Source organism: Lepidochelys kempii, chromosome 10 (genome assembly GCF_965140285.1).
Source record: "Lepidochelys kempii isolate rLepKem1 chromosome 10, rLepKem1.hap1, whole genome shotgun sequence".
In the NCBI taxonomy this organism is placed as follows: Eukaryota; Metazoa; Chordata; order Testudines; family Cheloniidae; genus Lepidochelys; species Lepidochelys kempii.
This window is the reverse complement of record NC_136389.1, coordinates 36,242,608-36,267,140: the sequence shown is the minus strand read 5'-3', so window position 1 is coordinate 36,267,140 and position 24,533 is coordinate 36,242,608. Positions and strand designations below refer to the sequence as shown.

At 52.6% G+C, this 24,533-nt stretch overlaps 1 protein-coding gene across 6 annotated transcripts in view; it reads left to right on the top strand.

The window, feature by feature from the left end:
- Positions 1 to 23,312: 23,312 nt before the first annotated feature.
- The window catches only part of CCNF (cyclin F), a 29,231-nt gene continuing 28,010 nt past the window's right edge, over positions 23,313 to 24,533 (top strand). For all 6 annotated transcript variants that reach the window (XM_073362885.2, XM_073362884.2, XM_073362881.2 and 3 more), the window contains exon 1: positions 23,313 to 23,499. In XM_073362885.2, the coding sequence (XP_073218986.1) occupies positions 23,487 to 23,499 (13 nt within the window). In that variant the 5' untranslated portion in view covers positions 23,313 to 23,486. The remainder of the gene's footprint in view (positions 23,500 to 24,533) is intronic.

The following is a 24,533-nucleotide window of genomic DNA, read 5'->3' as shown; positions in this document are numbered from 1 at the left end:
GGTCTTGGGGAGGGGGGCAGATCATAACAGCCTGAAATATTTTTAAAGGGGTACCCAGCAAAAAAAGTTTGGGAACACCGGTGGTGCATGCCCCACCCTTTGGGAAGTACTGCAGTAATCTGTTTCATGACAAAAAGCCTGATTCTGTGTCCCTTATTCACCCTGGATAGTACTTATTCATGGTAGTGTTCCCACTAAAGTTAGCGAGATTACTTACATCTGAATGAAACATAAGCAAGAACTGCAGAATTGGGCCCTTTGGCCCAGTTCCTCAAAGGTTATTAGGCTCCTAACTTCCATTAAAACCAATGGGAGTTAGGTGCCTTGGAGGATCTGGGCTTTTGTCTGTAAAATACTAGTGCCCCTTGCTATTGGTCACCATTTGCACTAAAATCAGTCCAAATTTAGGGGGGAGGAAACAGGATTCTGCAATCACCTGTGGGTCTGATGCCACCTGGTGGTAATTTGATGCATTGACCTCAGAGTAAAAGCTGGATGGATGTGTGATAGGTGATGGATGTGTGTTTTCGATCTCTTTTTGTATATTTTCAGGAAAAGTTGTTTCTTTTGAAAGAGAGGGACTGAAAACTAGGTGTAATATACGGTTGCCAGCTTTCTTACTGAACAAAACAGAACACCCTAGCCCCGCCCCTTCCCTGCGGCCCCGCCCACTACATCCCCCCCCTCCCTCAGTGGCTCACTCTACCCCACTCTCACTCACTTTCACTGGGCTGGGGCAGGGGGTTGGGGTACGGGAGGGGGTTTCGGCCCTGGCTGGGGGTGCAGGCTCTGAGGTGGGGCTGATCTGGGCAGGTTTTGGGGTGTAGGAGGGGGCTCCTGGCTGGGAGATGAGGCCGAGGGATTTGGAATGTGGGAGGGGGGCTGCGGGTTGAGGCAGGGGGTTGGGGCGTGCGAGGGAGTGAGGGCTCTCAGGTGGGGCTGGGGATGAGGGGTTCAGGGGAGGGGAGGGGACTCTGGACTGGGGCAGGGGGGTTGGGATGCAGGAGGGGTACAAACTCTGAGCTGGGGGTGTGGGCTCTGGGGTGGGTCTGAGGGGTTTGGAGTGCAGGAGGGTGCTCTGGGGTGGGATTCAGGAGTTCAGAGGGCAGATCAGAGCTGAGGCAGGGGGTTAGGGTGCAGGAGGAGTTAAGGGCTCTGGGCTGGGGCCAGGGATGAGGGGTTTGGGATGCAGGAGGGGACTATGGGTTTGGGGGGGCTCAGGGCTGGGTCAGGGGTTTGGGGCTCAGGGTTGGGGCGGCGATGCTGCGGGTCTAAGGCAGGCTCCCTGCCTCTCCTGGCTCCACAGAGTGCCCCGAAAGCAGCCAGCAGGTCCGGCACCTAGGCAGGGGCAGGGGCAGGAGGCTCTGCGGTGTATGCTGCTCTTGCCCACAGGCACGCCCCAGCTCGGGCGGTGTGCGGAGCCCTGTTGCCGTCTCATGGCCCTCCTGCCGGATCTCCTGGCCACTTCCAGCACAAAGCGCGGTGCCCCAGGACAGGTAGGGCCTAGCCTGCCTTAGCCCCGCAGCACTGCTGACCGGGCTTTTAATGGCCTGGTCGACGGAGCTGGCCAGAGCCACCAGGGTCCCTTTTCAACAGGGTGTTCCGGTTGAAAACCGGACACCTGGTAACCCTAGATATGGAAAGAGAATGTGCACATTTCAACAATGCAGCCATGCCGTTCCTCTCAATCCTGATCTATAGTGCCTCCTGCTATTACACACAGCATCCTCAGACAGTGTCATTAACAAACCTCGGTCCACACTTGAAATATTTATTCCCTCTACAGGGTGTATTCTAAGCAGACACTGCAAGTCAGACCCAATAATATTATGGTTTAATACTATGCATAACATAGGGAAGCAACCACTGGGAATTATATTGAGATCATCTAACTTGTAAGAGGAGGTTACTTACTGTAACTGGAGGTTCTTCGAGATGTGTTGTCCCTATCTGGATTCCAAACGTGGGTGCGCATGTGTGCTATGTGCCAGAGCCGGAACTCTTCAGAGCAGTGACCCGACGTGCACCATGTGTCAGCCACGTTGCAGAGGCGATGCGTGGGTGGCTATGGGGGGCGGTGTCAAGTGCCCCCCTGATTGGTCTTCCTGGGGGTGGGGAGGGAGAGAGGCTCTACCTTCTCCAGTGGTGAGCTGGAGACGGTTCGCACCACTTCACGCGAACCGGTTGTTAAATTTTGAAGCCGGTTTAGAATCGGTTGTTAAAGGGGTTCGGCAAACTCCAGCCCGGGGGTCACATGCAGCCCGCGGGACCGTCCTGTCCGTCCCGCCTGAGCTCTTGGCTGGGGAGGCTCCCCTGGGAATTTCTACTCACCCGGTGGCCCTGCAGTCCTTTGGCGGCACTTCGGCGGTGGGTCCTTCACTCGCTCCGGGTCTTCGGCAGCACTTTGGTGGCGGGCCCTTCAGTGTTGCCGAAGACCCAGAGCGACTGAAGGACCCACCGCTGAAGTGCTGCCGAAGACCCGGAGCGACTGAAGGAACTGGTTCTTCAGCTTCTGGCAGCTCGTCACTGACCTTCTCTCCCTGTGCCTCCCCTACCCCGTACCTTTGGCTAAATTGGCTGCTCTCCCTGACAGCCAGGCAGGGAGCAGGACAGAGCAGCATCTGCCTGAGAAAGCTGCAGGAGAGGGGGGAGAGGGGACTTCAGCTCACTTGGCCCCTGATCCCACAGCAAGGCCTGGGAGGGGGCACCCTCCTGCCACCCCAACAGCTGGGGACAGGGGCTGAGCAGGATGGGGGTGTCACTCGGCAGGGGAGACACATGGGGTGGTCACATGTCCTCCTCTTTAGCTTGTGCCTCCCCATCATAACTTGCCCCCGGGGGGGGAACAGTAGCAGCAGTGCAGGGATTGACTTTAGCCCTCTGAGTTGGAGACAGAGGATCCATTGGCATTTAACAGAGGTGCTGGTGTCTTAACAGGGGCACATTAACTCCCCTCGCAGACACTTCACCTCCCCAGAAGGCTTCCTTGGTATTTCCCCAGCTGTGCAGATCCCACGTCCTTTTGAACACGGGAAGGGTGGCTGGGGTTAAAATAATGGAACAGTGAATGCTGAGACATTTGGCAGGCTGGGACCTTACCTGTTGACTTTCCAAGGAGCAGGGTTTCCCATTCACAAGCCTGACATCATCTCCTGTCTGGAGCGAGGCGAGGAGCCCTTTGTCCCAGCTGCCCAGGGCCTTGAGGAACCAGAGATCCTGCGAGGCATCTACACAGGTGCGGGATGGGATAAAGCCCCTCCGAACCCATCAACGAGTGAAATGAAATGTTGGCACCCTGGGAAAGTGGCACAAGCCCCCCAGCTCTGCCTCCTCTTGTGAGCTCTGCAGAGGCAGGTCTCAGCTGCGATGTGCAGTGTTTGCCATGGCTCTGAGCAGCCCCTTTTTGCCTGGGGGGATTCGCCTCCTGAGTACCAGAGAGTTCTGGAGCCATAAAACAAAACATAAACATAGAGTCCTGAGGCAAGAAGGGACCATTACGCCCATCCAGTCTGGCCTCCTCAATCACCCAGGCCAGAGAACGTCCTCTGGAGAATCCTGCATCCAGTCCAGTGGCTAGTGACTGAGCCAGAAAGGATCTTCGGGATGCAAAGAGAGAGAGAGACCCCTGCAGCCCCCACACTCTGTCGCCTTCCCTTTCCTAGCTGTCCTCTCCCATCTCCTCCCCTCTGCAGATGGATGTTGTGCATTTAGCTCTGGGGTTTGTGCCCTGGGAGCAGTGGTTATCAGTGACAATGTGACACACCTGTGTGCAGTTCCTATTACAGAGGTTCCCTGTCTCTCACCCCTATGGGATGGCTTGTGCCCAGACAGCTTCTTTATCCCAGATGATGACGGGATTGTGTCTCCAACTCGAGAGTCCTCACCTGGGAATCCTGACTGGAGAGCAAGCAAAGCGGGGCACCCTCTGGTACTGCACAGAGAGAAACCCCATCCGTGCACTGACTGTGGGGGGTGTCACAGCTGATGTCGCATCAGAGACACCCCGCCGGATAGAAACCAGCAGAGCTGCGTCCTCTGGGCCCACGGGGCCCTGTCCCACCAGACACGTTCTGCATCACACGCCCTTTGAGGCATGTGGGGTCAACTGTGAGTTGTGGGCTTGGGGGAAGGGAGCACATTCCTGGAGTGATTAATTGCATGGGAATCATGTAGTAGGGGACATTGGGATGAAAACCAGAGGAGAAGGCTTCCTGGCTGCACCACTGGACTGCTGGGTGACCTTGGGCAAGTCACTGCCCCGCTCTCTGCCTCAATTTCCCTAACGGTAAAATGGAGATAATGTTACGGACCTTTGTAAAACACTTTGAGGTCTAGTGATGAAAAGCACTAGATAAGAGCTGAGTCTTATTATTATTTTATTTTATTATATTGTTAAGGAGCAGCATCTTGGGCTTATTGATCATTGCTTAGGTGCCAGTGATCATGACTTGATTACATTTGTCATGTGCAAACAGAATAATGTCCAAACCAGCATAATTATATCTACACTTGTGCTTTAAAAGAGCCAGTTTCACAAAGCTGAAAACAGTGACGAGTCAAATGAACTGGGGGAAAGGATTTAATCAGAAAATTGTAAATCATATTTTGAAGTTGTATAAGAACATTGTAGTAGATGCCCAAAAAGCCAACATTCTCCAAGCTGGAAAGAAGGCTACACAGGTGAAAAAACCCCGAACAACCTGGCTTAGAGGAGATGTGAAAGCAGCTATAAAAAAATACAATATGTATCATATGGGGGAAAATATAAATTAGACGCTAGGAATTGTAGAAAATTGCGAAGGGAAGCAAAACAACATCACAAGGAGAATATCTATGGCCAGCCAAGTTAAGGACAATAAAAGCACATTTAAAGAATATTCAGAACAAAAGGAAACCTAACAATGGTATTTGTCCCTTACTAGGTGGAAATGGTAGAGCTGACAATGATAATGTAGAGGAGGCCAAAGCATTCAATAAATATTTCTGTTTTCCATTTGGAAAAATGCCAGATAATGTATTCATGTTATAGGATGGTGAGAAATACTTTCTATTCCAACAGTGACTAAGGAGGATGTCAACAGCAGCTACTTTTAAAGCAGCAGATCCAGGTAACTTGCATCTAGGAGTTTAAAAGAGCTGGCCAAGGAGCTGGCTCACCCATTAATGCTGATTTTCGATAAGTCTTAGTACACTGCAGAAGTTCCAGAGGACTGGAAGAAAGCTAATGTTGTGCCAGTATTTTAAAAGGGTAAATAGGATGCCCTGGATAATTGTAGGCCTGTCAGACTGGCATTGATCCCAGGCAGAATAATGGAATGGTAGATACCCAACTCAATCAATAAAGAATTAAAGGAGGGTAATATAATCAATGCCAATAGCATGGGTTTATAGAAAATAGATCCACTCAAACTAACCTGATATCTTTTTTTGATGTGTTTACACATTTGGTTGATAAAGGTAATAGCGTTGATGTAGTACTTAGAATTTTGCGCAGCATTTGACTTGTTAACACATAACATTTTGATGAAGAAACTAGAACAGTTCAAAATTAACATGTTGGCACCCACTAAGTGGATTAAAAACTGGCTGGGTGACAGGTCTCGAAAGGTAACCATAAACAGGGAATCCTCATTAATGGGTGTTTCCCCAGTGGGCTCCCACAGGGATCGAAGCTTGGCCCTAAGCTGTTTAACATTTTTATTGATGACTTGGAAGAAGGCAAAAAATCATCACTGATAAAGTTTGCAGACAAAACAAACATTGGAGGAATGGTAAATAATGAAGAGGACAGGCCACTGATACAGAGCTAGGGTGACCAACTAGCAAGTGTGAAAAATCGGGACGGGGGGGTGGGGGAAATAGGAGCCTCTATAAGATAAAGCCCCAAATATCAGGACTGTCCCCATAAAATCAGGACATCTAATCACCCTATACAGAGCAGTCTGGATCACTTGGTAAATGGGGCACAAGCAAACGATGTATGTTTTAATATGGCCAAATGTAAATGTACAGCGAGGAACAAAGAACGCAGGCCACGCTTACTGGATGGGGTGGGAGAGGTCTATCCAGAGAAGCAGCGACTCTGAAAAAGACTTGGAGATCATCTTGGACAATCAGCTGAACGTGAACTGCCAGTGTGACACTGTGCCAAAAGGGCTAATGTGATCTTTGGATGTATAAACAGGGGAACCTTGAGTAGGAGCAGAGCGGTTATTTCACTTCTGTGTTTGGCACTGGTGTGACTGCTGCTGGAATCCTGTGTCCAGTTCTGGAGCCTACTGTTCAAGAGGATTTAGAAACATTGGAGAGATTCAGAGAATGATGAAAGGATTGGAAAACCAGTGAGACTTAAGGAACCCTGTCTCTTTAGCTTAGCAAAGAGAAGGTTAAGGGGTGACTTGATAGTAGTTTCTAAGTACCTACTTTGAAGTAGAAATTTTATAATGGGTTCTTCAATCTAGCAGGCAAAGGTCTAACAAGATCCAATCTTTGGAATTTGGAGCCAGACAAATTCAGACTGGAAATAAGGCACACATTTTTAACAGCCAACAATTGTGGCAGATTCCACGTAACCGGCAATTTTTAAACCAAGCCACTCTCTGAACTATTTTGTAATGTATTGTGGGAGAACTTGTCTGTCCTCGGCCCGTGTGTGGAAGTGTTTTTAGCCCACCAAGTCAGTAAACAGGCTCCATGTGAGGAGCTTGCCCGACCCTTGAGCCCCAGAATGCAGGGAGGCCATACCAGTCCAGAAACGGGTAGCCATTGCCATATGGAAGCTGGCCGCCCCAGACTGCTGCAGGTCAGTGGCTGGTCAGTTTGGTGGTGACAAGCCAACCGTTGGTGTTGTGATGGAAGTTTGGGAGGTGATTATTCCTGTGGTTTGCCCACGGGTGGCGGCAATTACTAAGGGCCCCGAAATACTAGCTGGCTTTGAGCAGATGGCCTTCCTGAACTGAGTAGGGCAGGGGTAGTCAATTATTTTTTGTCAAGGTCCAAATTTGTTGATCAAGGTAATTTTAAAAAATAATAACAATCATAATGATAATAAGTAAGTAGAAAGATTTCACAGTCCATTCAAAAGGCAGTCCAGATTTGACCCGTGGTCTGCTTACTCGTGGCACTTCTGTTCCCACTGTCTGCCTAGCACAAGGGGCACAGGAATATGCTGCTGGAAAGCATACTGCTCCCTTGTTACATAGCCTTTGGTCAACAACAGAGGCGGGGTTCGTGGACACACCGGCCAGGCACATGGTACCAGAGCATTCCAGAGATCTGGCATTTACCCATTTGGACAAGAAGGGGTTTTGGTCCCCCCACATGACATGGCTATCGATGGGGTGTCTGGTGCCCACTGTTGTGTGGGTGGCTGAACCCTGATGAGAGAGCACCTGGCAGTAGAAGGCTCAGCCATCCCCAGAGCAGTTGCTGGATGGTAGGGGAGTGTGCCCGGGGCAGGCTGAAAGCAAGAGCGTGCTGACTACAAACCCATTGCTTCTTCCTGGGGGCTGCCGTGTACTGCGCAATATACATCAGGACACAGGCAAGAGCTGTCACCCGGGGTGTGCAGGGCAGGAAGCTTGACAGTGGCCTCTGCTCAGTGGGGCTGGATCTAGGAGAGCAAGGGGCGTGAGGGAAAACCCTGTGTGCCCCCAGCCTTGCTCTGCAGGGGGAGATGAGATACTGTGGAAACACTGGCTCACCTGTACAGTCCATAGCAATGTCTGTGTAGTTTATCTGTGGCTCTATTAAACTTCCCACCCTTCAGGGGATATTGAAAAGGTGCGTGTCTGGAGTCAGGCGCCGTTTCTTCAAAAGGACCTTGGGCTGGGATACATCACCAGCCCATCACCCAGGCCCTCACCTCCCTGGGGTTACTGGCTCCTGCCAGGACCACAACGAAGTGGGGCAGGGCAGCCCACTCCCCTTGGCCCTAGACTCTACTACACATTCACAGTGCCAGTCTCTCTGTTGGGAGGGGAGGGGAGGAGAGTGAGGAGACATCCCAGCCGGTCCCGGTCTCTCTGGTGAGAAGGAAGGGGGAGATGGCCCGGCCTGGCCTGGTCTGTCTGGAGGGAGGGAAGAGGGTAGACATCCTGGCTGGTCCTGGCCTCTCTGGTAGGAGGGAAGGGGATAGATGTCTCAGCCAGTCCTGGTCTCTATGGGGGAGGGAAGGGGGGAGATGTCCCGGCCAGTCCTGGCCTCTCTGGTGGGAGGGAAGGGGAAAGATGTCTCAGCCGGTCCCAGTCTCTATGGGGGAGGGAAGGGGGGAAGTGTCCCGGCCAGTCCTGGCCTCTCTGGTGGGAGGGAAGGGGGAAGATGTCTCAGCTGGTCCCAGTCTCTGTGGAGGAGGGAAGGGGGAAGATGTCCCGGCCTCTCTGGGGGAGGGGAGGGAAGGGGGAGATGTCCCAGCCGGTTCTGGTCTGTCTGGTGGGAGGGTGTGATGAAGTGGGAATGTTTTTAATATTTTGTCTGAATAGAGTGTGCGCCTCAGTTTCCCTGGTGTGTTACGCAAGTATATAGGTGGTGGGATAAGGGCATGTGATCGTTCCAGAGACCCCTAGCAGGCAGGTGTGACTGCTGGCTGGTTGCCTGGGCACAGACAATGGACGACACTCTATCCTGGCAATTTATGGCTGGGGCCCATGCTCTGCGACAGCCAGCTGGAAGTGTTGGAGAACAAAGCCAGAGGTGTAGGCCAGGGGACATGCTTGCCCAGGAAAGAGAAAGAGAATGGAGGAGGGCAGCTGGGAATGACTGAGGCTCGGCTGCTGGAAGCTGGTCCATCTGCAGTTGGGGAACTCGAGAGGGGAGAGCTGTGGCCTTGGGGTTCTCTGCCCTCCCGTTAGGATGGACTTTGCTGAATATTCCTAATTTTTGTGCTAACGAGCTCCACTCTATGCTTCGTCCCCGACCACTAATAACCCATCTGTGTTACCCGCTGGCTGAGGTTACTGCTGACTGCAGGGGTGGGGTGCACAGCCCCTCCGGGAGGTGGGGGAGGAGGCTTCCCCAGGTGTCCCATCCTGGGGACTCCCTGCGGAGGGCTCATGGCATGGAGTGCCCCAGCCTCGTCCGGCGTCACATGCCATGAACATTCCTAGGCGCACTCACTGCCCTCGACAGGGTCTCCACGTACAGATAGCACGGCCTGGAGCATGGAGGGCGCCGTGTCCTGGAGCTGAACTTCCCTAGCCTGGGACTCCTCTGAGGAGCTGGCGAATGCACGCTGGAAGTGGGGATTGCTGGAGGCCAACTGCCCCCTGCACAGGAGGTGGTGCTGGTGTTACCAGATTGCTCCGCAGGGGCTGAGCCCAGGGAGGTCTCAGCACTATGTAGGGATGGGGTGGTTCTCTCTTTGTGGGGGTGACTCAGCAGGGGCTGCCCTTACCCAGGAGCCAGCATGGTGCTGGGGGAACTGTGCTTCTGGGAGTGCCACCCTTTGGATGAAACTCTGAGCGCCTGTGCCTGATAGCTCAGTGGGCATGATGCAGGAGCCAGAAGTGCCAGCACTCCCCAGGATCCAGGGTGGGGCTGGTTCTGCTCATTGTGGAGATAAACTAGGGCAGGGATTCTCACTACACATTTTTTGGTGGCCTCTCAGTACGGACACCAACTCTTGCTCATGGCCGATCTGACGGTTTTTCCTAAAATACTTAATTAACTTTTGCAGACTCAATAATACAAATAATGCACAGTTATCTCTATTCTTTCCTGGACCTACACAAAATAGAAACACGAATAAGGTGCTTTGCTTGTCTTTTTTGTTGTTGCTTTTTTTTTTTTTAAGACTTGCTGGCTAGTAAGTCTGCTGTGAAAAGTGATATTAACATACAAGTATCACTTTTCACAGCAGCAGGCTTACTCAGCCTGGGGACAAATAAAGCCCGGGATCGGGAGTTGGGTAGGGAGACAGCAGGGGCAGGGCCAGCTCTAGGCACCAGCAAACCAAGCATGTGCTTGGGGAGGCACATTTTCAGGGGCGGCATTCGGGCTATTTTTTTTTTTTTTTTGCTTGGAGCGGCAAAAGGACTGGGACACTCGGGCAGAGGGCTGCCCCGCAGGGCGCAAGGAACCGCCTGCAGGTGCTGGAGGACAGCCGCCCCCCAGCCGGGACTGGGCGAAGCAGGCCAAGCCGCCCAGGGGCTGCGGCAGGGCGGCCAGGAGCAGCAGCAGCGGGACCATAGAGGGGACTGGTGCCCAGGGCACTGCTGTGCGGGGCCCGCATCCCGCTCTCCAGGGCCCCGCTCCCTCTGGGGCTGCCCTGCCCCGGCTCCTCAGCCCCCTGCTGGGGTGGTCCCCCTGGCTCTGCCCTCCCGGGTCCCGGCCGGTCCTGGAGGCAGGAGCCCCAGCTGGAGGGACCCTGGGCTGAGGCGTGGCCTGGGAGCCCCGCTGCTTACCCCTACACTGCCAGTGGCGGACCAGCTGGAGACAAGGGGGGAGTGGGCGGCATCAGCACTGGTGCGGGGGAGCCCAGGGCTGGAGCAGCAGGGGGTGCCGGTGTGGGAGTGGGGAGAGCCCAGGGCTGGAGCGGTAGAGGGGTGCAGGGGGGAGCCCAGGGCTGGGGTGGGGGGCAGCCAAACATTTTTTTGCTTGGGGCAGCAAAAAACCTAGAGCCGGCCCTGAGCAGGGGCCAAGAGCAATAGGAGGGCTGGAGGCTGGGGATGGCATCAGCCACTGCACGGCCAAGGTCTGAGCCCAAAGCCCCATAGCCGGATTCCAGGGCCTGAGTCTGAAGCCCTGAGGCTGGAGCCTGGGGCCTGAAGCCCTGCAGCTGGGGTATGCACTGGGCCGAAGCCTGGGGCCAGAGGTGATGCGGGGGAGGGGGCATGAGCTCAGGGTCAGAGCCCGCTGCTGCCTGGCCGGGGGATGGGGCCCAGGGATGGAACACAGAGATGGAGCCTGAAGCCCCATGGCCAGAGCCTGGGCCCTGTCACCCCAGGGCTAACGCTCAATTCCACCACGCCCGGGAAGGTGGGGAACTCACTGGCTCTTGACTTCTTCAGTGTTTGTGTCTCCAGAAGGGGCGGGGTCCAACCCCTGCTGGCAGCCCTTGGGGAGGGGACCACTGCTTCCCCACCCCCATATCACAGCCCAGGAGGCTGTGGCCACAAGAAACACCTTCCCCCACCTGAGAAACGCTCATCTGGGGGATCACAAACTTCACTGCATCTGTCGGCTAAGCTCATTGCCTGCACCAGGTGCACCTTGCATCCCTCCACACCTTGCCAGGCTTCCTGGGGACTCCTCTGCCATCCGCTCTATTTCTGGGATCCCCTGCAACTCCCCCATACCAGGCATCTGTGCCCCCATCCATGCCATGGCTCCCCCATTGCCCTGCTTAGCAGTGGCTCTTGTGGCTCTTCTTTTTTTCCCCCCTCCACAGTAGCTTTCTTACCCCGTTTTGACCTGAATTGTATGGGATAGTTGTTATGGCTTGCCACTGATCGCATCTGACCAGAAGATTGATAGGTTCTTGTCCAATTCAGACAACAGGGTCTGAGAACTCAGAGAGTTCTATATCGGGAGAAGACTCTCAGGGTGCTTGTCAAAAACACTTACACTGAGGACAATACCAAATTGATAAAAGTTTATTGAGATTAACAAAAGAATAATAAATGCTGTGAAACTTGTGACTGTAAAACAGTAAAAGAATTCCAAAACTCCTGGTAGTAACATTCCTATTATAAGTACCTTAACCTAACATACTCACACTCTTCCTTGAGAATCCAGTAATAGGAGGTGAAGGACCAACCTTACTCCTGGCATGCCCGATAACACGATGGCTCTGGCTTCCCAAGTAGTTAGGACTGTTGAGTAGTTATACTACACCATACAAGCTGAGCTGATAGCATGACAGAAGATAGAATGATAGGTAGAACAAAGAAAAGAAAGAGCTCCCTAAGATATCCTTACATGGTATTTTATTTTATTTTATTTTATAGGATCCTGACACTATGTAATTCAGGCCCAACCTACTATACCCAAATCTTATTTCCATACCCTAAGAAATTTATGCGTACCCTTAGCCTATAGGTTAGTAGATTATGACACTTATTCTCTACATATTAATAAGTATTGTCTCACTCCAAAAAATTGCTATCGTAGGCTCTCTTGGTGACTTCCAGGTTTGTGGTATACCCTGCGGTTACCAACTGGTTGCAGACGCCGGATAAACCTGTTCAGTGTTGTGTGTAGTTCCTTCCTTTGGTTCACCAAAGTTCAGGGACCATTTCTATCTGTGCCAAAGGTTGCCAGCTTTTATACTGACTTAGTCTCAACTGATCATACTTTTAGCTATTTAGCGGATCTTACCGGATACAAGCCAGTAGGCTTCTTTCATTTCAGCAAAACTTTTTCTATGTATAACTATTAGGAAACACATATCATATGCCTCAACACATCCTAATTTCATAGGAATTAATACTGATAACCTAGAAGAATCATATATGAAATGGATTAATTCAGAAAGAGAAACATATTATTTGATACGGCTGGCTGGATTAGTAGGATATAATAGCTAGCAAAATAATCCTATGGGCTACACGCGCCCCTGCTGGGAAGGGAGAGCAGACAGCTGGCACCCACTCTATCTCTCACTCCCCCATGGAGCAGGTTTTGGGGAGACAGTGCACTGGGAGGGAGGGAAGAATGAAACCTCCTTTGTTCTCTTCTTCCACTGCCCCCCTCCCCCTCACCAGCTGAGCCTCTGTCCCACAGCTGTCAGGCAGAGCTCAGCAGGGAGAACAGGGAGCAGCAGTTTAAGGCTTTTATGGTTTTCCAGTTTTCACCAAAATAGCTCACATTCTGCCCTTTGATGCCTAAAACATTTCCCAAAACTGCGGACTATCGGCTGGGGTGTTACTGTCCTGGACCCCCGGTGTCTTGGCTGTGCCCAGCTGTCAAACAGTCCCTTGGAGGAGTCCATCAGTGTACCAGCCCCCCACATGGCTCCAATGTTCCTTAAGGGCAGGCCCATAGGCTCAGCATCTCTGAGATTGAGCCTTCGGGCTCCAGCCCCCCTGCTTCATCCCGGGAGCTCTGCCTGGCGAGTCCCACAGCCGTAGACTCCTGGTCAGAGACTGCCATGCTCTGCAGGGACTAATGTACTACAGCAAGTATTCTCAGGAACCCTCATGCCAGGCAGCGTCTGCAAAGCAGTCGCGTTCAGTGGGCAGCTAGAACCTAGCGTGGGGAGTCCCGAGCTTAGCCTGGAGAAATGTTGCTTAAAGCATCCTCCAGCTGGCCAACCCACAGCACGCCGCAGCTAAGCGGGAGCGCCTCCATCTTAGGCTCTGTCTCTGTCTGACAGTGCCAGGTGGGAGCAGCCAGTCTCTTCCAGACACCCACTCGTGCTGGAGTCTTGAGAGGTGGCAGGGAGGGAAACCTCCTTCCTTCCAGGGGCTAGTTGCTGGGTGTGAATGTTCTGGGATGCTGATATGGGGTCACATTCAGCAGGTTCCAGCCAGCTCCTTAGCGGCCCATTCATTGCACTCCAGACTGCAAGGCGAGCCGCACACCTCATGTCTCCTGCACCGGCCCAAAGCAAACATAACCCTTCTCCCCCCGTTGGGGAAAATTACAGGGGGAAACTGAGGCACACATTGGCGTCATAAAAATATTCCAGACGACAACAGCACCCCCCCACCTCCCTCCCCAGACAACAGCAGCTCCCCCATGCCCCAAAGAGAACCATGCCATCTCCCTCCCCAGGTGACGATGGCGGCCCCCCGCACTCCTCCCCAGACATGGACAGCGCCCTCTGTGACGGAGTAGGGAGTGGAGAGTATTGACCTGGGAATGTTGCGTGGGAGTTTTACTGGTACTGTCTGCATTGGTGCTGGATGGTGATGGGATATCAGGGTGTGACTTCACTTGAGGGATGATATGTGAGCAGGTAACCTGAGCCCAGGAGGGGGTTGGGGCCAGGTGACACCTTCTGCCCAGGAAACTGGACAAAGGCTGGAGGAGGAGCTCGGGTGTGTGGCTGGGTGAGACTGCTGGAGGGGGTTTCAGTTTGGAGCTGACTGGGGAAACGGAGACCGGGGTCTGGGCTCCCTACCCCACAAGACGGACCTGACTGAATGGTCCTGTTTCCTGTACCTACAAGCTCTGTTTTGGACTGTGTTCCTGTCGTCTAATAAACCTTCTGTTTTACTGGCTGGCTGAGAGTCACAGTGAATCACAGGAACTGGGGGGTGCAGGGCCCTGACTCCCCCACACTCCATGACCACTGGTGGCAGTGGTGGGATGTACTTCACCCCATGGATGGCGCTTCCTGCAGTAAGTGACTGGGGAGCAGTAAAATGAAGGGGGACTAACAAGGATCAGGCATGCTGAAAGCTCAGAGAGGAGCGGTTTTGGGGGACAGAGAAGCTACACTTAACCCCTGGGAGGGTGTGACCAGCGAGGACTGTTGCAGTAATGGGGTCCCCCTGGTGAGCAATTCCAGGGGCGGAGGAGTCTGCGGCTTGACCCCAGGAGAGAGGTGGTGACCTGGAGAAGGGCTGGCACAGTAGGGGTTCTTCCTGGAAACCATGGGAAACTGAGAGCACAAGTCTGCAAGTCCACAGCAACTTGGGAACAGTGGGAAGATGTATAACCATCGCCTTAAGAGGGACCTGGTCGAGCTGTGCAAGCAGAGAGGGCTGCGCATTGCAAGGCTCACCAAAAAACAGCCGATGGCCCAGCTGGAGGAGGAGACAATCCCTGTCTCTGAGAGAAGCAGCCTGGCAGATGCAGCGCGGGCACCGGTGTCTGTCCCAGTTGGGAGGGGTCAAACTGCTGCTGAGGGCATTCCAAGGTCTCACCTACCTATGAGAGGGGCTGGAAGGAGCCTGGCGAACACAGAGGGCACTGTGACCCCTGCAGCTAGCAGGGGATCCTCACGGCAGAGCTCCCCATCTCTGGAGCTGAGGGGTTTGGAATGGGAGAGGGAGTTAAAACTGAAAGAGCTGGAGGATCGGGAAAAATAGCGGCTGCATGAACTGGAGGAGCGGGAGAATTGGGAAACATAGCAGCAGTATGAACTGGAGTTGGCAAAGCTGAGGAGCAGAAAGCCCCCTGCTGCTGCGAGTGAGGGGGGATCCAAGACTGCATGGATCTTTGATAAGCACATCCTGCCCCAGTTTAAGGAACAGGAGGACATAGATGAATTCCTGATTGCCTTTGAGAAAGCCTGTGAGCTGCACAGGGTTGAACCTGCAGACAGGCTCCAGTTTCTCACCCCCTTACTGGACCCCAAAGCCGTGGGGATGTACAGCCAAATGGAAGGGGTGGAGGCAGAGGACTATGAACTGTTCAAAAAGGCCCTGCTATGCAAATTTGGATGACTCCCAAGGCGAATCGGAAAAAGTTCCGGAGTCAGCATAAAACCCCTGAGGACACATATCTAGAACTGATCCTCCAAATGGAGGAATATGTCCGCAAGTGGGCACATGGGGCCCAGATTAAGGAGGACATGGTTAAACTGATTGTACTGGAGCAACTGTATGAACATTGCCCAACCAACCCGAGGATATGGTTGGTGGACAAAAAGCCAGAGGACTTGCAGAGCACAGGGCAGCTGGCTGATGAGTTTGTGGACAGCCGTTCAGGGGGTGGAAAGGAGGAGTCCCAAAAGAATAAGCCCACAATGATTTGCAGAAAGTCACCCTGGGACCCCCCAAAGGGGGAATGTGGAGAACTCCCTCCCAAGGGGAACAACTGGCATCAGGACCAACCGCCTGGCTTGAGGGGACCAATGGAACAAAAACTGCTATTACTGTGGCCAGAGAGGCCATGTACAGACCCAGTGCCCAAAGCTCAAGGGCAGACTGAACCCACACAGGGTTAACTGGGTGGGGACCCACCTGGAGGAGGGGCAGGCTTCCCAGGCAGGGGAAGCTGGCAGCTTGCCAGCTGCTCAGGAGGGAGGAGTTTCCCAGACCAGCTCCTCTGGGGAGCTGGATGCTCCTGACTCAAGGTTCTCAGCTTAAAGGGTGGGCACGGGGCTGTCCCTGTGGAGCTAGTGCCTTGTTCCCCTAGAGGTGGATGGGAGGAAGGTCAATGGACACTGGGACACAGGTGCTGAGGTGATGCTGGCCCAGCCCGAGGTGGTGGCCCCAAATTGGGTGGTGCCCAACAACTACCTGACCCTGATGGGTGTGGGCAGAACACCATTCAAGGTGCCCATGGTGAGGGTACATCTGAAATGGGGGGCCAAGGAGGGCCCCAAGGATGTGAGGGTGCATCATCATTTGCCCACTGAGGTGTTGATGGGGTGACCTAGAGGACTGGCCAAGCAAACTCCAGAAGCCCCTAGACATGACCCATAGCCAGAGCCAGCAAGGGGTACTATGCCTTGAAATTGGGAAGGGTACCTCACCGGAGGCATAGGACCCTACTCTGGTGGGGAGGGAGTGCCCAGGGACAAGACTCAGAGGGGTGGTGGCTTCAGACCCAGCCAGTGAGAGGGAGCAGGTCCCCATCCCTTCCCCAGCTGCTGAGTTCCAGGCCAAGTTGCAGAAAGATCCCTCCTTGAGGAAGCTAAGTGGCCTCAGTGCAGCACAGACCGTGGGGAGAGCTTACCAGGAGAGGTTCCTGTGAGAGAAGAGGTTCCTGTACCGAGAATGGGCTCCCCCAGGGGAAGTGGAGTCCTGGGAGATCTGCAGGCAGCTGGTGGTCCCCCAGAAGTATCCCCGCAAGTTACTGTACCTGGCCCATGACATCCCTCTCTCAGGACACCAGGGAATTTGGTGCACTAGGCAGAGGCTGCTACAGAACTTTTACTGGCCTGGAGTCTTTATTACTGTCCAACAGTATTGCCAATCCTGTGACGCCTGTCAGAGGGTGTACATTGATGACATCTGTGTCTTTAGCCAGACCTGGGAGGACCATGTGTCCCAGCTTAAACAAGTGCTGGACCGACTCCAGGAGGCTGGGCTGACCATAAAAGCTGAGAAGTGCTAGGTGGGGATGGCCGATATATCTTACCTGGGCCACCGGATGGGGAGCAGCTGCCTAAAGCCAGAACCAGCCAAGGTGGAGGCAATCAGAGACTGGCCCGCTCCGCAAACCAAAAAGGAGGTCTAAGCCTTTATTGGAATGGCGGGGTATTATCAAAGATTTGTGCCACACTTTAGCTCCATAGCCATCCCCACCACAGAGCTATGCAAGAAGGGGAACCCAGACAAGGTGGCCTGGACCGAACAATGCCAGAGGGCTCTCTGTGTGCTGAAGGAGGCTCTGGTCAGTGGCCCAGTTCTGGTAACCCCAGACTTTGACAAGCCCTTTATGGTATCCACCGACACCTCAGACACAGGGCTGGGTGCAGTGTTAATGCAGGCTAATGAAAATGGGGAGAGACATCCCCGAAGTTGTTATCTCGGGAGCAAAACTACACAGCCATAGAGAAGGAATGCCTGGCTATGGTGTAGGCCCTTAAGAACTACAGCCATATCTATTTGGGAGACACTTCACTGTGTACACTGACCACTCTTCCCTGACCTGGCTACACCAGATGAAAGGAGCCAATGCCAGTCTCCTGAGGTGGAGCCTGGCTCCTGCAGAATTATGATATGGAGGTGGTCCCTGTGAAGGGGAGTGCCAACGTGATAGCTGATGCGTTTTCCCGGAGAAAGGGGGCCTGAACTTCCCCAGGTCACTGGTTAGAGTGACCCCGCTCAGTTCAGTCTCCAAGGGGTGAGAGATGTGGGAATGTTCTTAATATTTTCTCTGAATACTGTGTAGATGCCTCAGTTTCCCTTATGCATTTCTTAAGTATCTAGGTGGTGGGATAAGGTCGTGTGATTGTTGCAGAGCCCTAGAAGGGCAGGGGTGTGCCGTGGTCTGCACAGAGAATGGCCAACACCCTGTCTCCTGATGACCTGGACCCCTTCTCCGCAAGGTGCCAACTAAAGATGTTGGAGAACAAAGAGATTGGATGGTCTCCTTGCCTGGGAGAGGGACAAAGGCCAGAGCAGGGGCTGGAGGGGTTTTCAGTTTGGACAGAGCCGTCAGGAACACTATCCCCGATAATGTCACGGCTAACCTGGTGGCTGAACTTTGTGACTTTGTGCTTACCCATAACTATTTCACATTTGGGGACAATGTATACCTTCAGATCAGTGGCACTGCTATGGGTACCCGCATGGCCCCACAGTATGCCAACATTTTTATGGCTGATTTAGAACAACGCTTCCTCAGCTCTCGTCCCCTAAAGCCCCTACTCTACTTGCGCTATATTGATGACATCTTCATCATCTGGACCCATGGAAAAGAAGCCCTTGAGGAATTCCACCATGATTTCAACAATTTCCATCCCACCACCAACCTCAGCCTGGTCCAGTCCACACAAGAGATCCACTTCCTGGACACTACAGTGCTAATAAACAATGGTCACATAAACACCACCCTATACCGGAAACCTACTGACCGCTATTCCTACCTGCATGCCTCCAGCTTTCACCCTGACCACACCACACGATCCATCGTCTACAGCCAAGCTCTGCGATACAACCGCATTTGCTCCAACCCCTCAGACAGAGACAAACACCTACAAGATCTCTGTCAAGCTTTCTTACAACTACAATACCCACCTGCTGAAGTAAAGAAACAGATTGATAGAGCCAGGAGAGTTCCCAGAAGTTACCTACTACAGGACAGGCCTAACAAAGAAAATAACAGAACGCCACTAGCCGTCACCTTCAGCCCCCAACTGCAACCCCTCCAACGCATTATTAAGGATCTACAACCTATCCTAAAGGATGACCCAACACTCTCACAAATCTTGGGAGACAGGCCAGTCCTTGCCTACAGACAGCCCCGCAACCTGAAGCAAATACTCACCAACAACAACATACCACACTACAGAACCACTAACCCAGGAACTTATCCTTGCAACAAAGCCCGTTGCCAATTGTGCCCACATATCTATTCAGGGGACACCATCACAGGGCCTAATAACATCAGCCACACTATCAGAGGCTCGTATACCTGCACATCCACCAATGTGATATATGCCATCATGTGCCAGCAATGCCCCTCTGCCATGTACATTGGTCAAACTGGACAGTCTCTACGTAAAAGAATAAATGGACACAAATCAGATGTCAAGAATTATAACATTCATAAACCAGTCGGAGAACACTTCAATCTCTCTGGTCACGCAATCACAGACATGAAGGTCGCTATCTTAAAACAAAAAAACTTCAAATCCAGACTCCAGCGAGAAACTGCTGAATTGGAATTCATTTGCAAATTGGATACTATTAATTTAGGCTTAAATAGAGACTGGGAGTGGCTAAGTCATTATGCAAGGTAGCCTATTTCCTCTTGTTTTTTCCTACCCCCCCCCCCCATGCTCTGGTTTAACTTGGATTTAAACTTGGAGAGTGGTCAGTTTGGATGAGCTATTACCAGCAGGAGAGTGAGTTTGTGTGTGTATGGGGGTGGGAGGGATGTGAGAAAACCTGGATTTGTGCTGGAAATGGCCCACCTTAATTATGCACATTGTAGGGAGAATGGTCACTTTGGATGAGCTATTACCAGCAGGATAGTGAGTTTGTGTATGTGGTTTTTGGGAGGGGGGTGAGAGAACCTGGATTTGTGCAGGAAATGGCCCAACTTTATTATCATGCACATTGTGTAAAGAGTTGTCACTTTGGATGGGCTATCACCAGCAGGAGAGTGAATTTGTGTGGGGGGGTGGAGGGTGAGAAAACCTGGATTTGTGCTGGAAATGGCCCACCTGATGATCACTTTAGATAAGCTATTACCAGCAGGACAGTGGGGTGGGAGGAGGTATTTTTTCATATTCTCTGTGTATAAATAAAGTCTGCTGCAGTTTCCACGGCATGCATCCGATGAAGTGAGCTGTAGCTCACGAAAGCTCATGCTCAAATAAATTGGTTAGTCTCTAAGGTGCCACAAGTACTCCTTTTCTTTTTGCGAATACAGACTAACACGGCTGTTACTCTGAAACCTCTCCTTACAATGTGTATGATAATCAAGGTGGGCCATTTCCAGCACAAATCAAGGCCCACCTTGATTATCATACACATTGTAAGGAGAGCGATCACTTTAGATAAGCTATTACCAGCAGGAGGGTGGGGTGGGGGGAGAGAAAACCTTTTGAAGTGATAAACACCCATTTTTTCATGATCTGTGTGTATAAAAACATCCTCACTGCATTTTCCACTTTTATGCATCCGATGAAGTGGGCTGTAGCCCATGAAAGCTTATGCTCAAATAAATTGGTTAGTCTCTAAGGTGCCACAAGTACTCCTTTTCTTGGAGTAGGACAGGCTCATCTGTGGGAGATGGCAGGCAGAGAGCGACAGTAGACACAGAGCCAGGAGCGGATTTTTGCTGTGAATAATGTGGCTTTTTCCAGACCTGTCTCTTCGTGGGCCTGAGCACAAACCCACTGAAGTCCATGGAGAGACTCCCATGGACTTCCGTGGGCTTTGGATTAGGCCTCATATGCTCATTTAAGAGGTACATGCTCCTTCAGATGTCCCCAGGTGATAGATCTCAGGTCAAAAAAGAACAATATATTTTGGCTTTGTACACAATCAACCCTTTGAATTTAGCTGCTTTGGTACCAGTAACAGCATCATGTCTCTTATCCTACCCCATGCACTTCTGGCCTCTATATTCTCCCTCTCTGTTTCCTCCCAGTCTTGGTACCCCCTTCTACACACACACATTTCCCTGTCACAACACACTCCCTGAATCCAACATGTCCTTTGCCCCACATTTCCCTGCCCTGCTCTTGCTAGTGGCTTGCAGAAAACTGTCTGGTCACATGGTGCTGGCTCAACTGGTTTTTAGCTGAAACAAAGCAGCAGGAGGGGGGACATGAAATGGAGCACAAATATTGACAGTGTGATGAACTTTTTTTTCCAAAAAGGACACAATACTTCTCATTAAAAGCTAAAAATACATTCACTCCTTTCCCAATATTACTTTTTCGTGCAATTGCTGTATTTGCCATAGTGATGTTATGCAACTCTGAAAGGAAGGGGAGGTGGATCCAAATGATCACATGTGGGAGAAATGTATCCACAAGATAAACTCTTCATTAAGATGTGCTTCTCATTTTGTAAGTTTGGAAACCTCTAGTCTGCTGATTGAAGCATGGACTGGCAGGGTCAGTGGAGCAGTGTCCTAGTTCCAGCACTGCCAGACTTGCTGTGAAACCTTAGACAAATCAACTGCTTCGCTGTCTCACTTTCCCCATCTGTAAAATGGAGATACTAATGACATGTGTAATGCTATCTAAATTCCTCAGGTGAGGGTGATATAAAAGAGCAAAGCATTTATTATTGACTGATGGCTCTTCAGCAACCTGGTGAGTTCAGAAGTCTCAATCTAGATGGGCACCCCCATTTCAGGAACCACTGCAATTGACCCTCTTGTTGAAAGTGTCAGCAGAGAGGCCAAGGACAGAACAGGTCTTGGCAAATGATCCTGTATCATTCCAGACGCGTTCTTTCTGAGTCAGGGGTGAGAAACGTTGGAAAGGCAACATGGGAAACCTGCTCACCTGGGAAAACCTGTTCTGGAGACCTGCCAGTGAAGGTTATCAATCTAGAACTTTTCACCAACATCAAATTAATTCATGAAAGCATACGGTTTTTAAATTTAATTTTAAGGGAATTCCGATGCCAGAGCTGGGTAGAAGACGGTAGTGTAGGCTTTATGTAAGAGTTATAGGCATGACTTGACCTGCCCCTTTTCCCTGTTTAAAGATAGAGCTGATCAGGCCCTATTCAGAGTCTTAAGTGATCACTGGAGCTGAAATCACCGATAATCAGGTCTAAGTGCTTAGACCTGCTGAGGGACAGGACTCCTGGGGGGGAATATTACCCAGCCTGCACGAGCTGGGTGGAACCTCAAGAGACCAACTCACATAGGTCCCCGTAGAGAGGCAGGTGAGGTGGCAGCAGAAGTAACACTGCAGGGCCATAGGTGACTTGAGCAGATGATGGCATGATGGAGTGAATGGTGGCAACTATAAGCCAGTTGAGGTGTCATTGCTCAATGTTTCTTCTCCTGCCCCGCTTTCTGGGAGGGAGATAAACTCATGTGAATGCACCACTGAGTCTCTGCTAAGGGAGAGGGGACTGGCGTGTTAAAGGAACATTTGTTGGATTTAAACACCACAAGGTGAGAAAGGGAGGCAAAAGGACACTGCCCCGTGGACTCTGGGACAGGAGTTTTGCTCATGGTCAGATGTGTTTGAATCATGGTTGTGGCATTTCCCCAAATTAATGCCAGGCTCCTTTCCTCTTTTTATTAAATGTTTTCTCTGCTATACAGAGACTCAGTGTTTGCCTGGGGGAAGTATTGCCTCTCAGAGGCAGCTGGGGTGGTGCTTAATTTCCCCAGATTACTGGGTGAGGGCTCAGGCCGGTTCTGTGCTGTATTGTTAAGAGGGAGCCCTGAATATTGAGCCAGGCCCTTGTTGCTGCCAGCTCCCCCTGGCAAAAGGGTCACACCGTTGTCCCCACCCCGCCCCACTCAGAGCTCTTCTGCTTGGGGGAGAGACCCGCCAGTGTCTCCAAGGGCCGACCAGCAAAGCCCCTTCCCCCTCCAGGGAGGGCGGGCACGCGGCCTCGCTTCCCGGGTTTCTGCGGCCTTCCTCACTGCCAGCGGGGCTCTGTGCTTCCCCGCAGGCTCGGCTCCCCCGATTCCCAGCCTTTCCCACCGCGCCTGTCCTCCCGACCCCCCAACGCTTCCCGCAGGGGCTCCTCGGGGCAAGGGGGCCACGCGCCCCCACTCACACGCCGCGCGGGGGGGGACACGGCTGGCCTGCTACTGGCAGCCAATTACATCAGAGAGCAGTTTTTGCAGCCCCTTACATACGGGTAACTGCTGCAGGTTGCAAGTCCCACAGGGAGCCGTTTCCCGCACTGCACCGGCCGGCGCTGGGGGGGGGGGAGGCCGCCGCAGGCGATGTAGAAGTTCCGGTCGGACGGTGTCCCTGAGAGCTCTGCCCCCCAATTCCAGCGAGCTACAAGCGCGAGCCACCAACCGCCCCGATTCGAATTCGCATCCTGAGCGCCCAATGACAGAGCGGAGGGCGGGGCCGCGGCCACGATATCCCCGCCCTGTCAGCAGACCGACCAGTGACAGCTCCAGCTGGGTTTGAAAAAAAGTGCGCGCGGCTGGTGGGCGGAGCCTTTCCCTGGTGGCAAGGCCCGCGCAGAGTGGAGAAGCGGATATCCGGCACGCTATGGGCGTGGCCTAGCCCGAAGGGGCGGATCCTGGGTGGAGCTTCCTTCCTCGCTCTCTCCCTGACCCGCATTGATACCGGGGAGCGGGGCCCAACGGCATGGGGGCGGGGCTCAGTTGGAGCCCCGCCCCGCCCCCTCTTTCTCCGCCCCGGCCCCCAGGGCCGGGACCTGGGCTCATTTGGACCTGGCCGGCTCGCGGGTGCGGTGGTGGCTGGTGACAGCTCGGCTCCCTGGGGATTCGCACCGCAGCGTGGAGGGGCAGGAATGAAAGTGGGCGGTGAGCGTCCTCCACGCCCCTGGGCGGGTTGGGGCCTCTGTGGGGAGTTGGGGTCCCTCTGTGGTCAGTGTAGGGGGGATGGGGCCCTGTGGGGGGGTCCTTCTGGGGAGTGGGGGCCCTCTGCGGTTGGGGGGGCGGAGTATGGAGGATCCTGCAGAAGGTGCGTTGCCAGCCAGTGGCTAGGGGGCTCCAGCCCCTGTTCTGGCAGAACTCAATACTCCTCATGTGGGGTTTGGGGAGGGTTAAGCCCAGGGCGGGGGCTCTGCCGGCTCGGTTGTCTAATTTCTGGCGGGGTCCGTGGGGATCCCTGGGATGGATAAATGCTCCCTCTCTGTTGGATGATCCTCTAAGCCTCAGATGCTACATTCTAAGACCTGACGCAGGAGGGCCGTGAAATGTCTGAAATACCCCTGCCAGGATCCTACCAACTTCCCTCAACATCAGATGGGCTTAAACCCCTGCAACCTTCCCTTCCACTTTCCTCAGACCGTATCTGGCCGTGGCACCTCCTAATTTTCCTTTTTACTTCTCCCCCTGTGTTCAGAGGATGTGTTTGGAATTTAAAAATAAAATCTAAAAGAGAGGGAGCCCCACTGGTTTAGGCGGGTGGATTTAAAAATCAACCGAGCCTATAGTGGGACAGGACCTGCCTGCAGGGGGAGGGGACTCACTCGGGGCTCCTGCATGGGCACCCAGGACATTAGAAAAAAGCTACCAGTCTTGTCTTGGCCACTTCGGGTTTCTCATCGGCGCAAAGAGTTTCACTTAAATTATAAAGTAAGGTTATAATTATAAAATGGAGGAGAGGCTGCAGGCTTTTCAAGGAGCAGATGAGATTTTTGTTTCAGAAAGGCAGGGTGTTTGAATGAATGAAATGTAAATTATTGAAATATACACTTTGTAAAATTGCCTCATCAAAAGGAGAGACTTTAATAAAAATACTTAAAAACTTAATTCAAAATGAGAGATTTTTGATATTTCAGGCTAGTCACAGGACTAGAAATCAGACGAGAGGATTGCAGTTTACTGCTTTT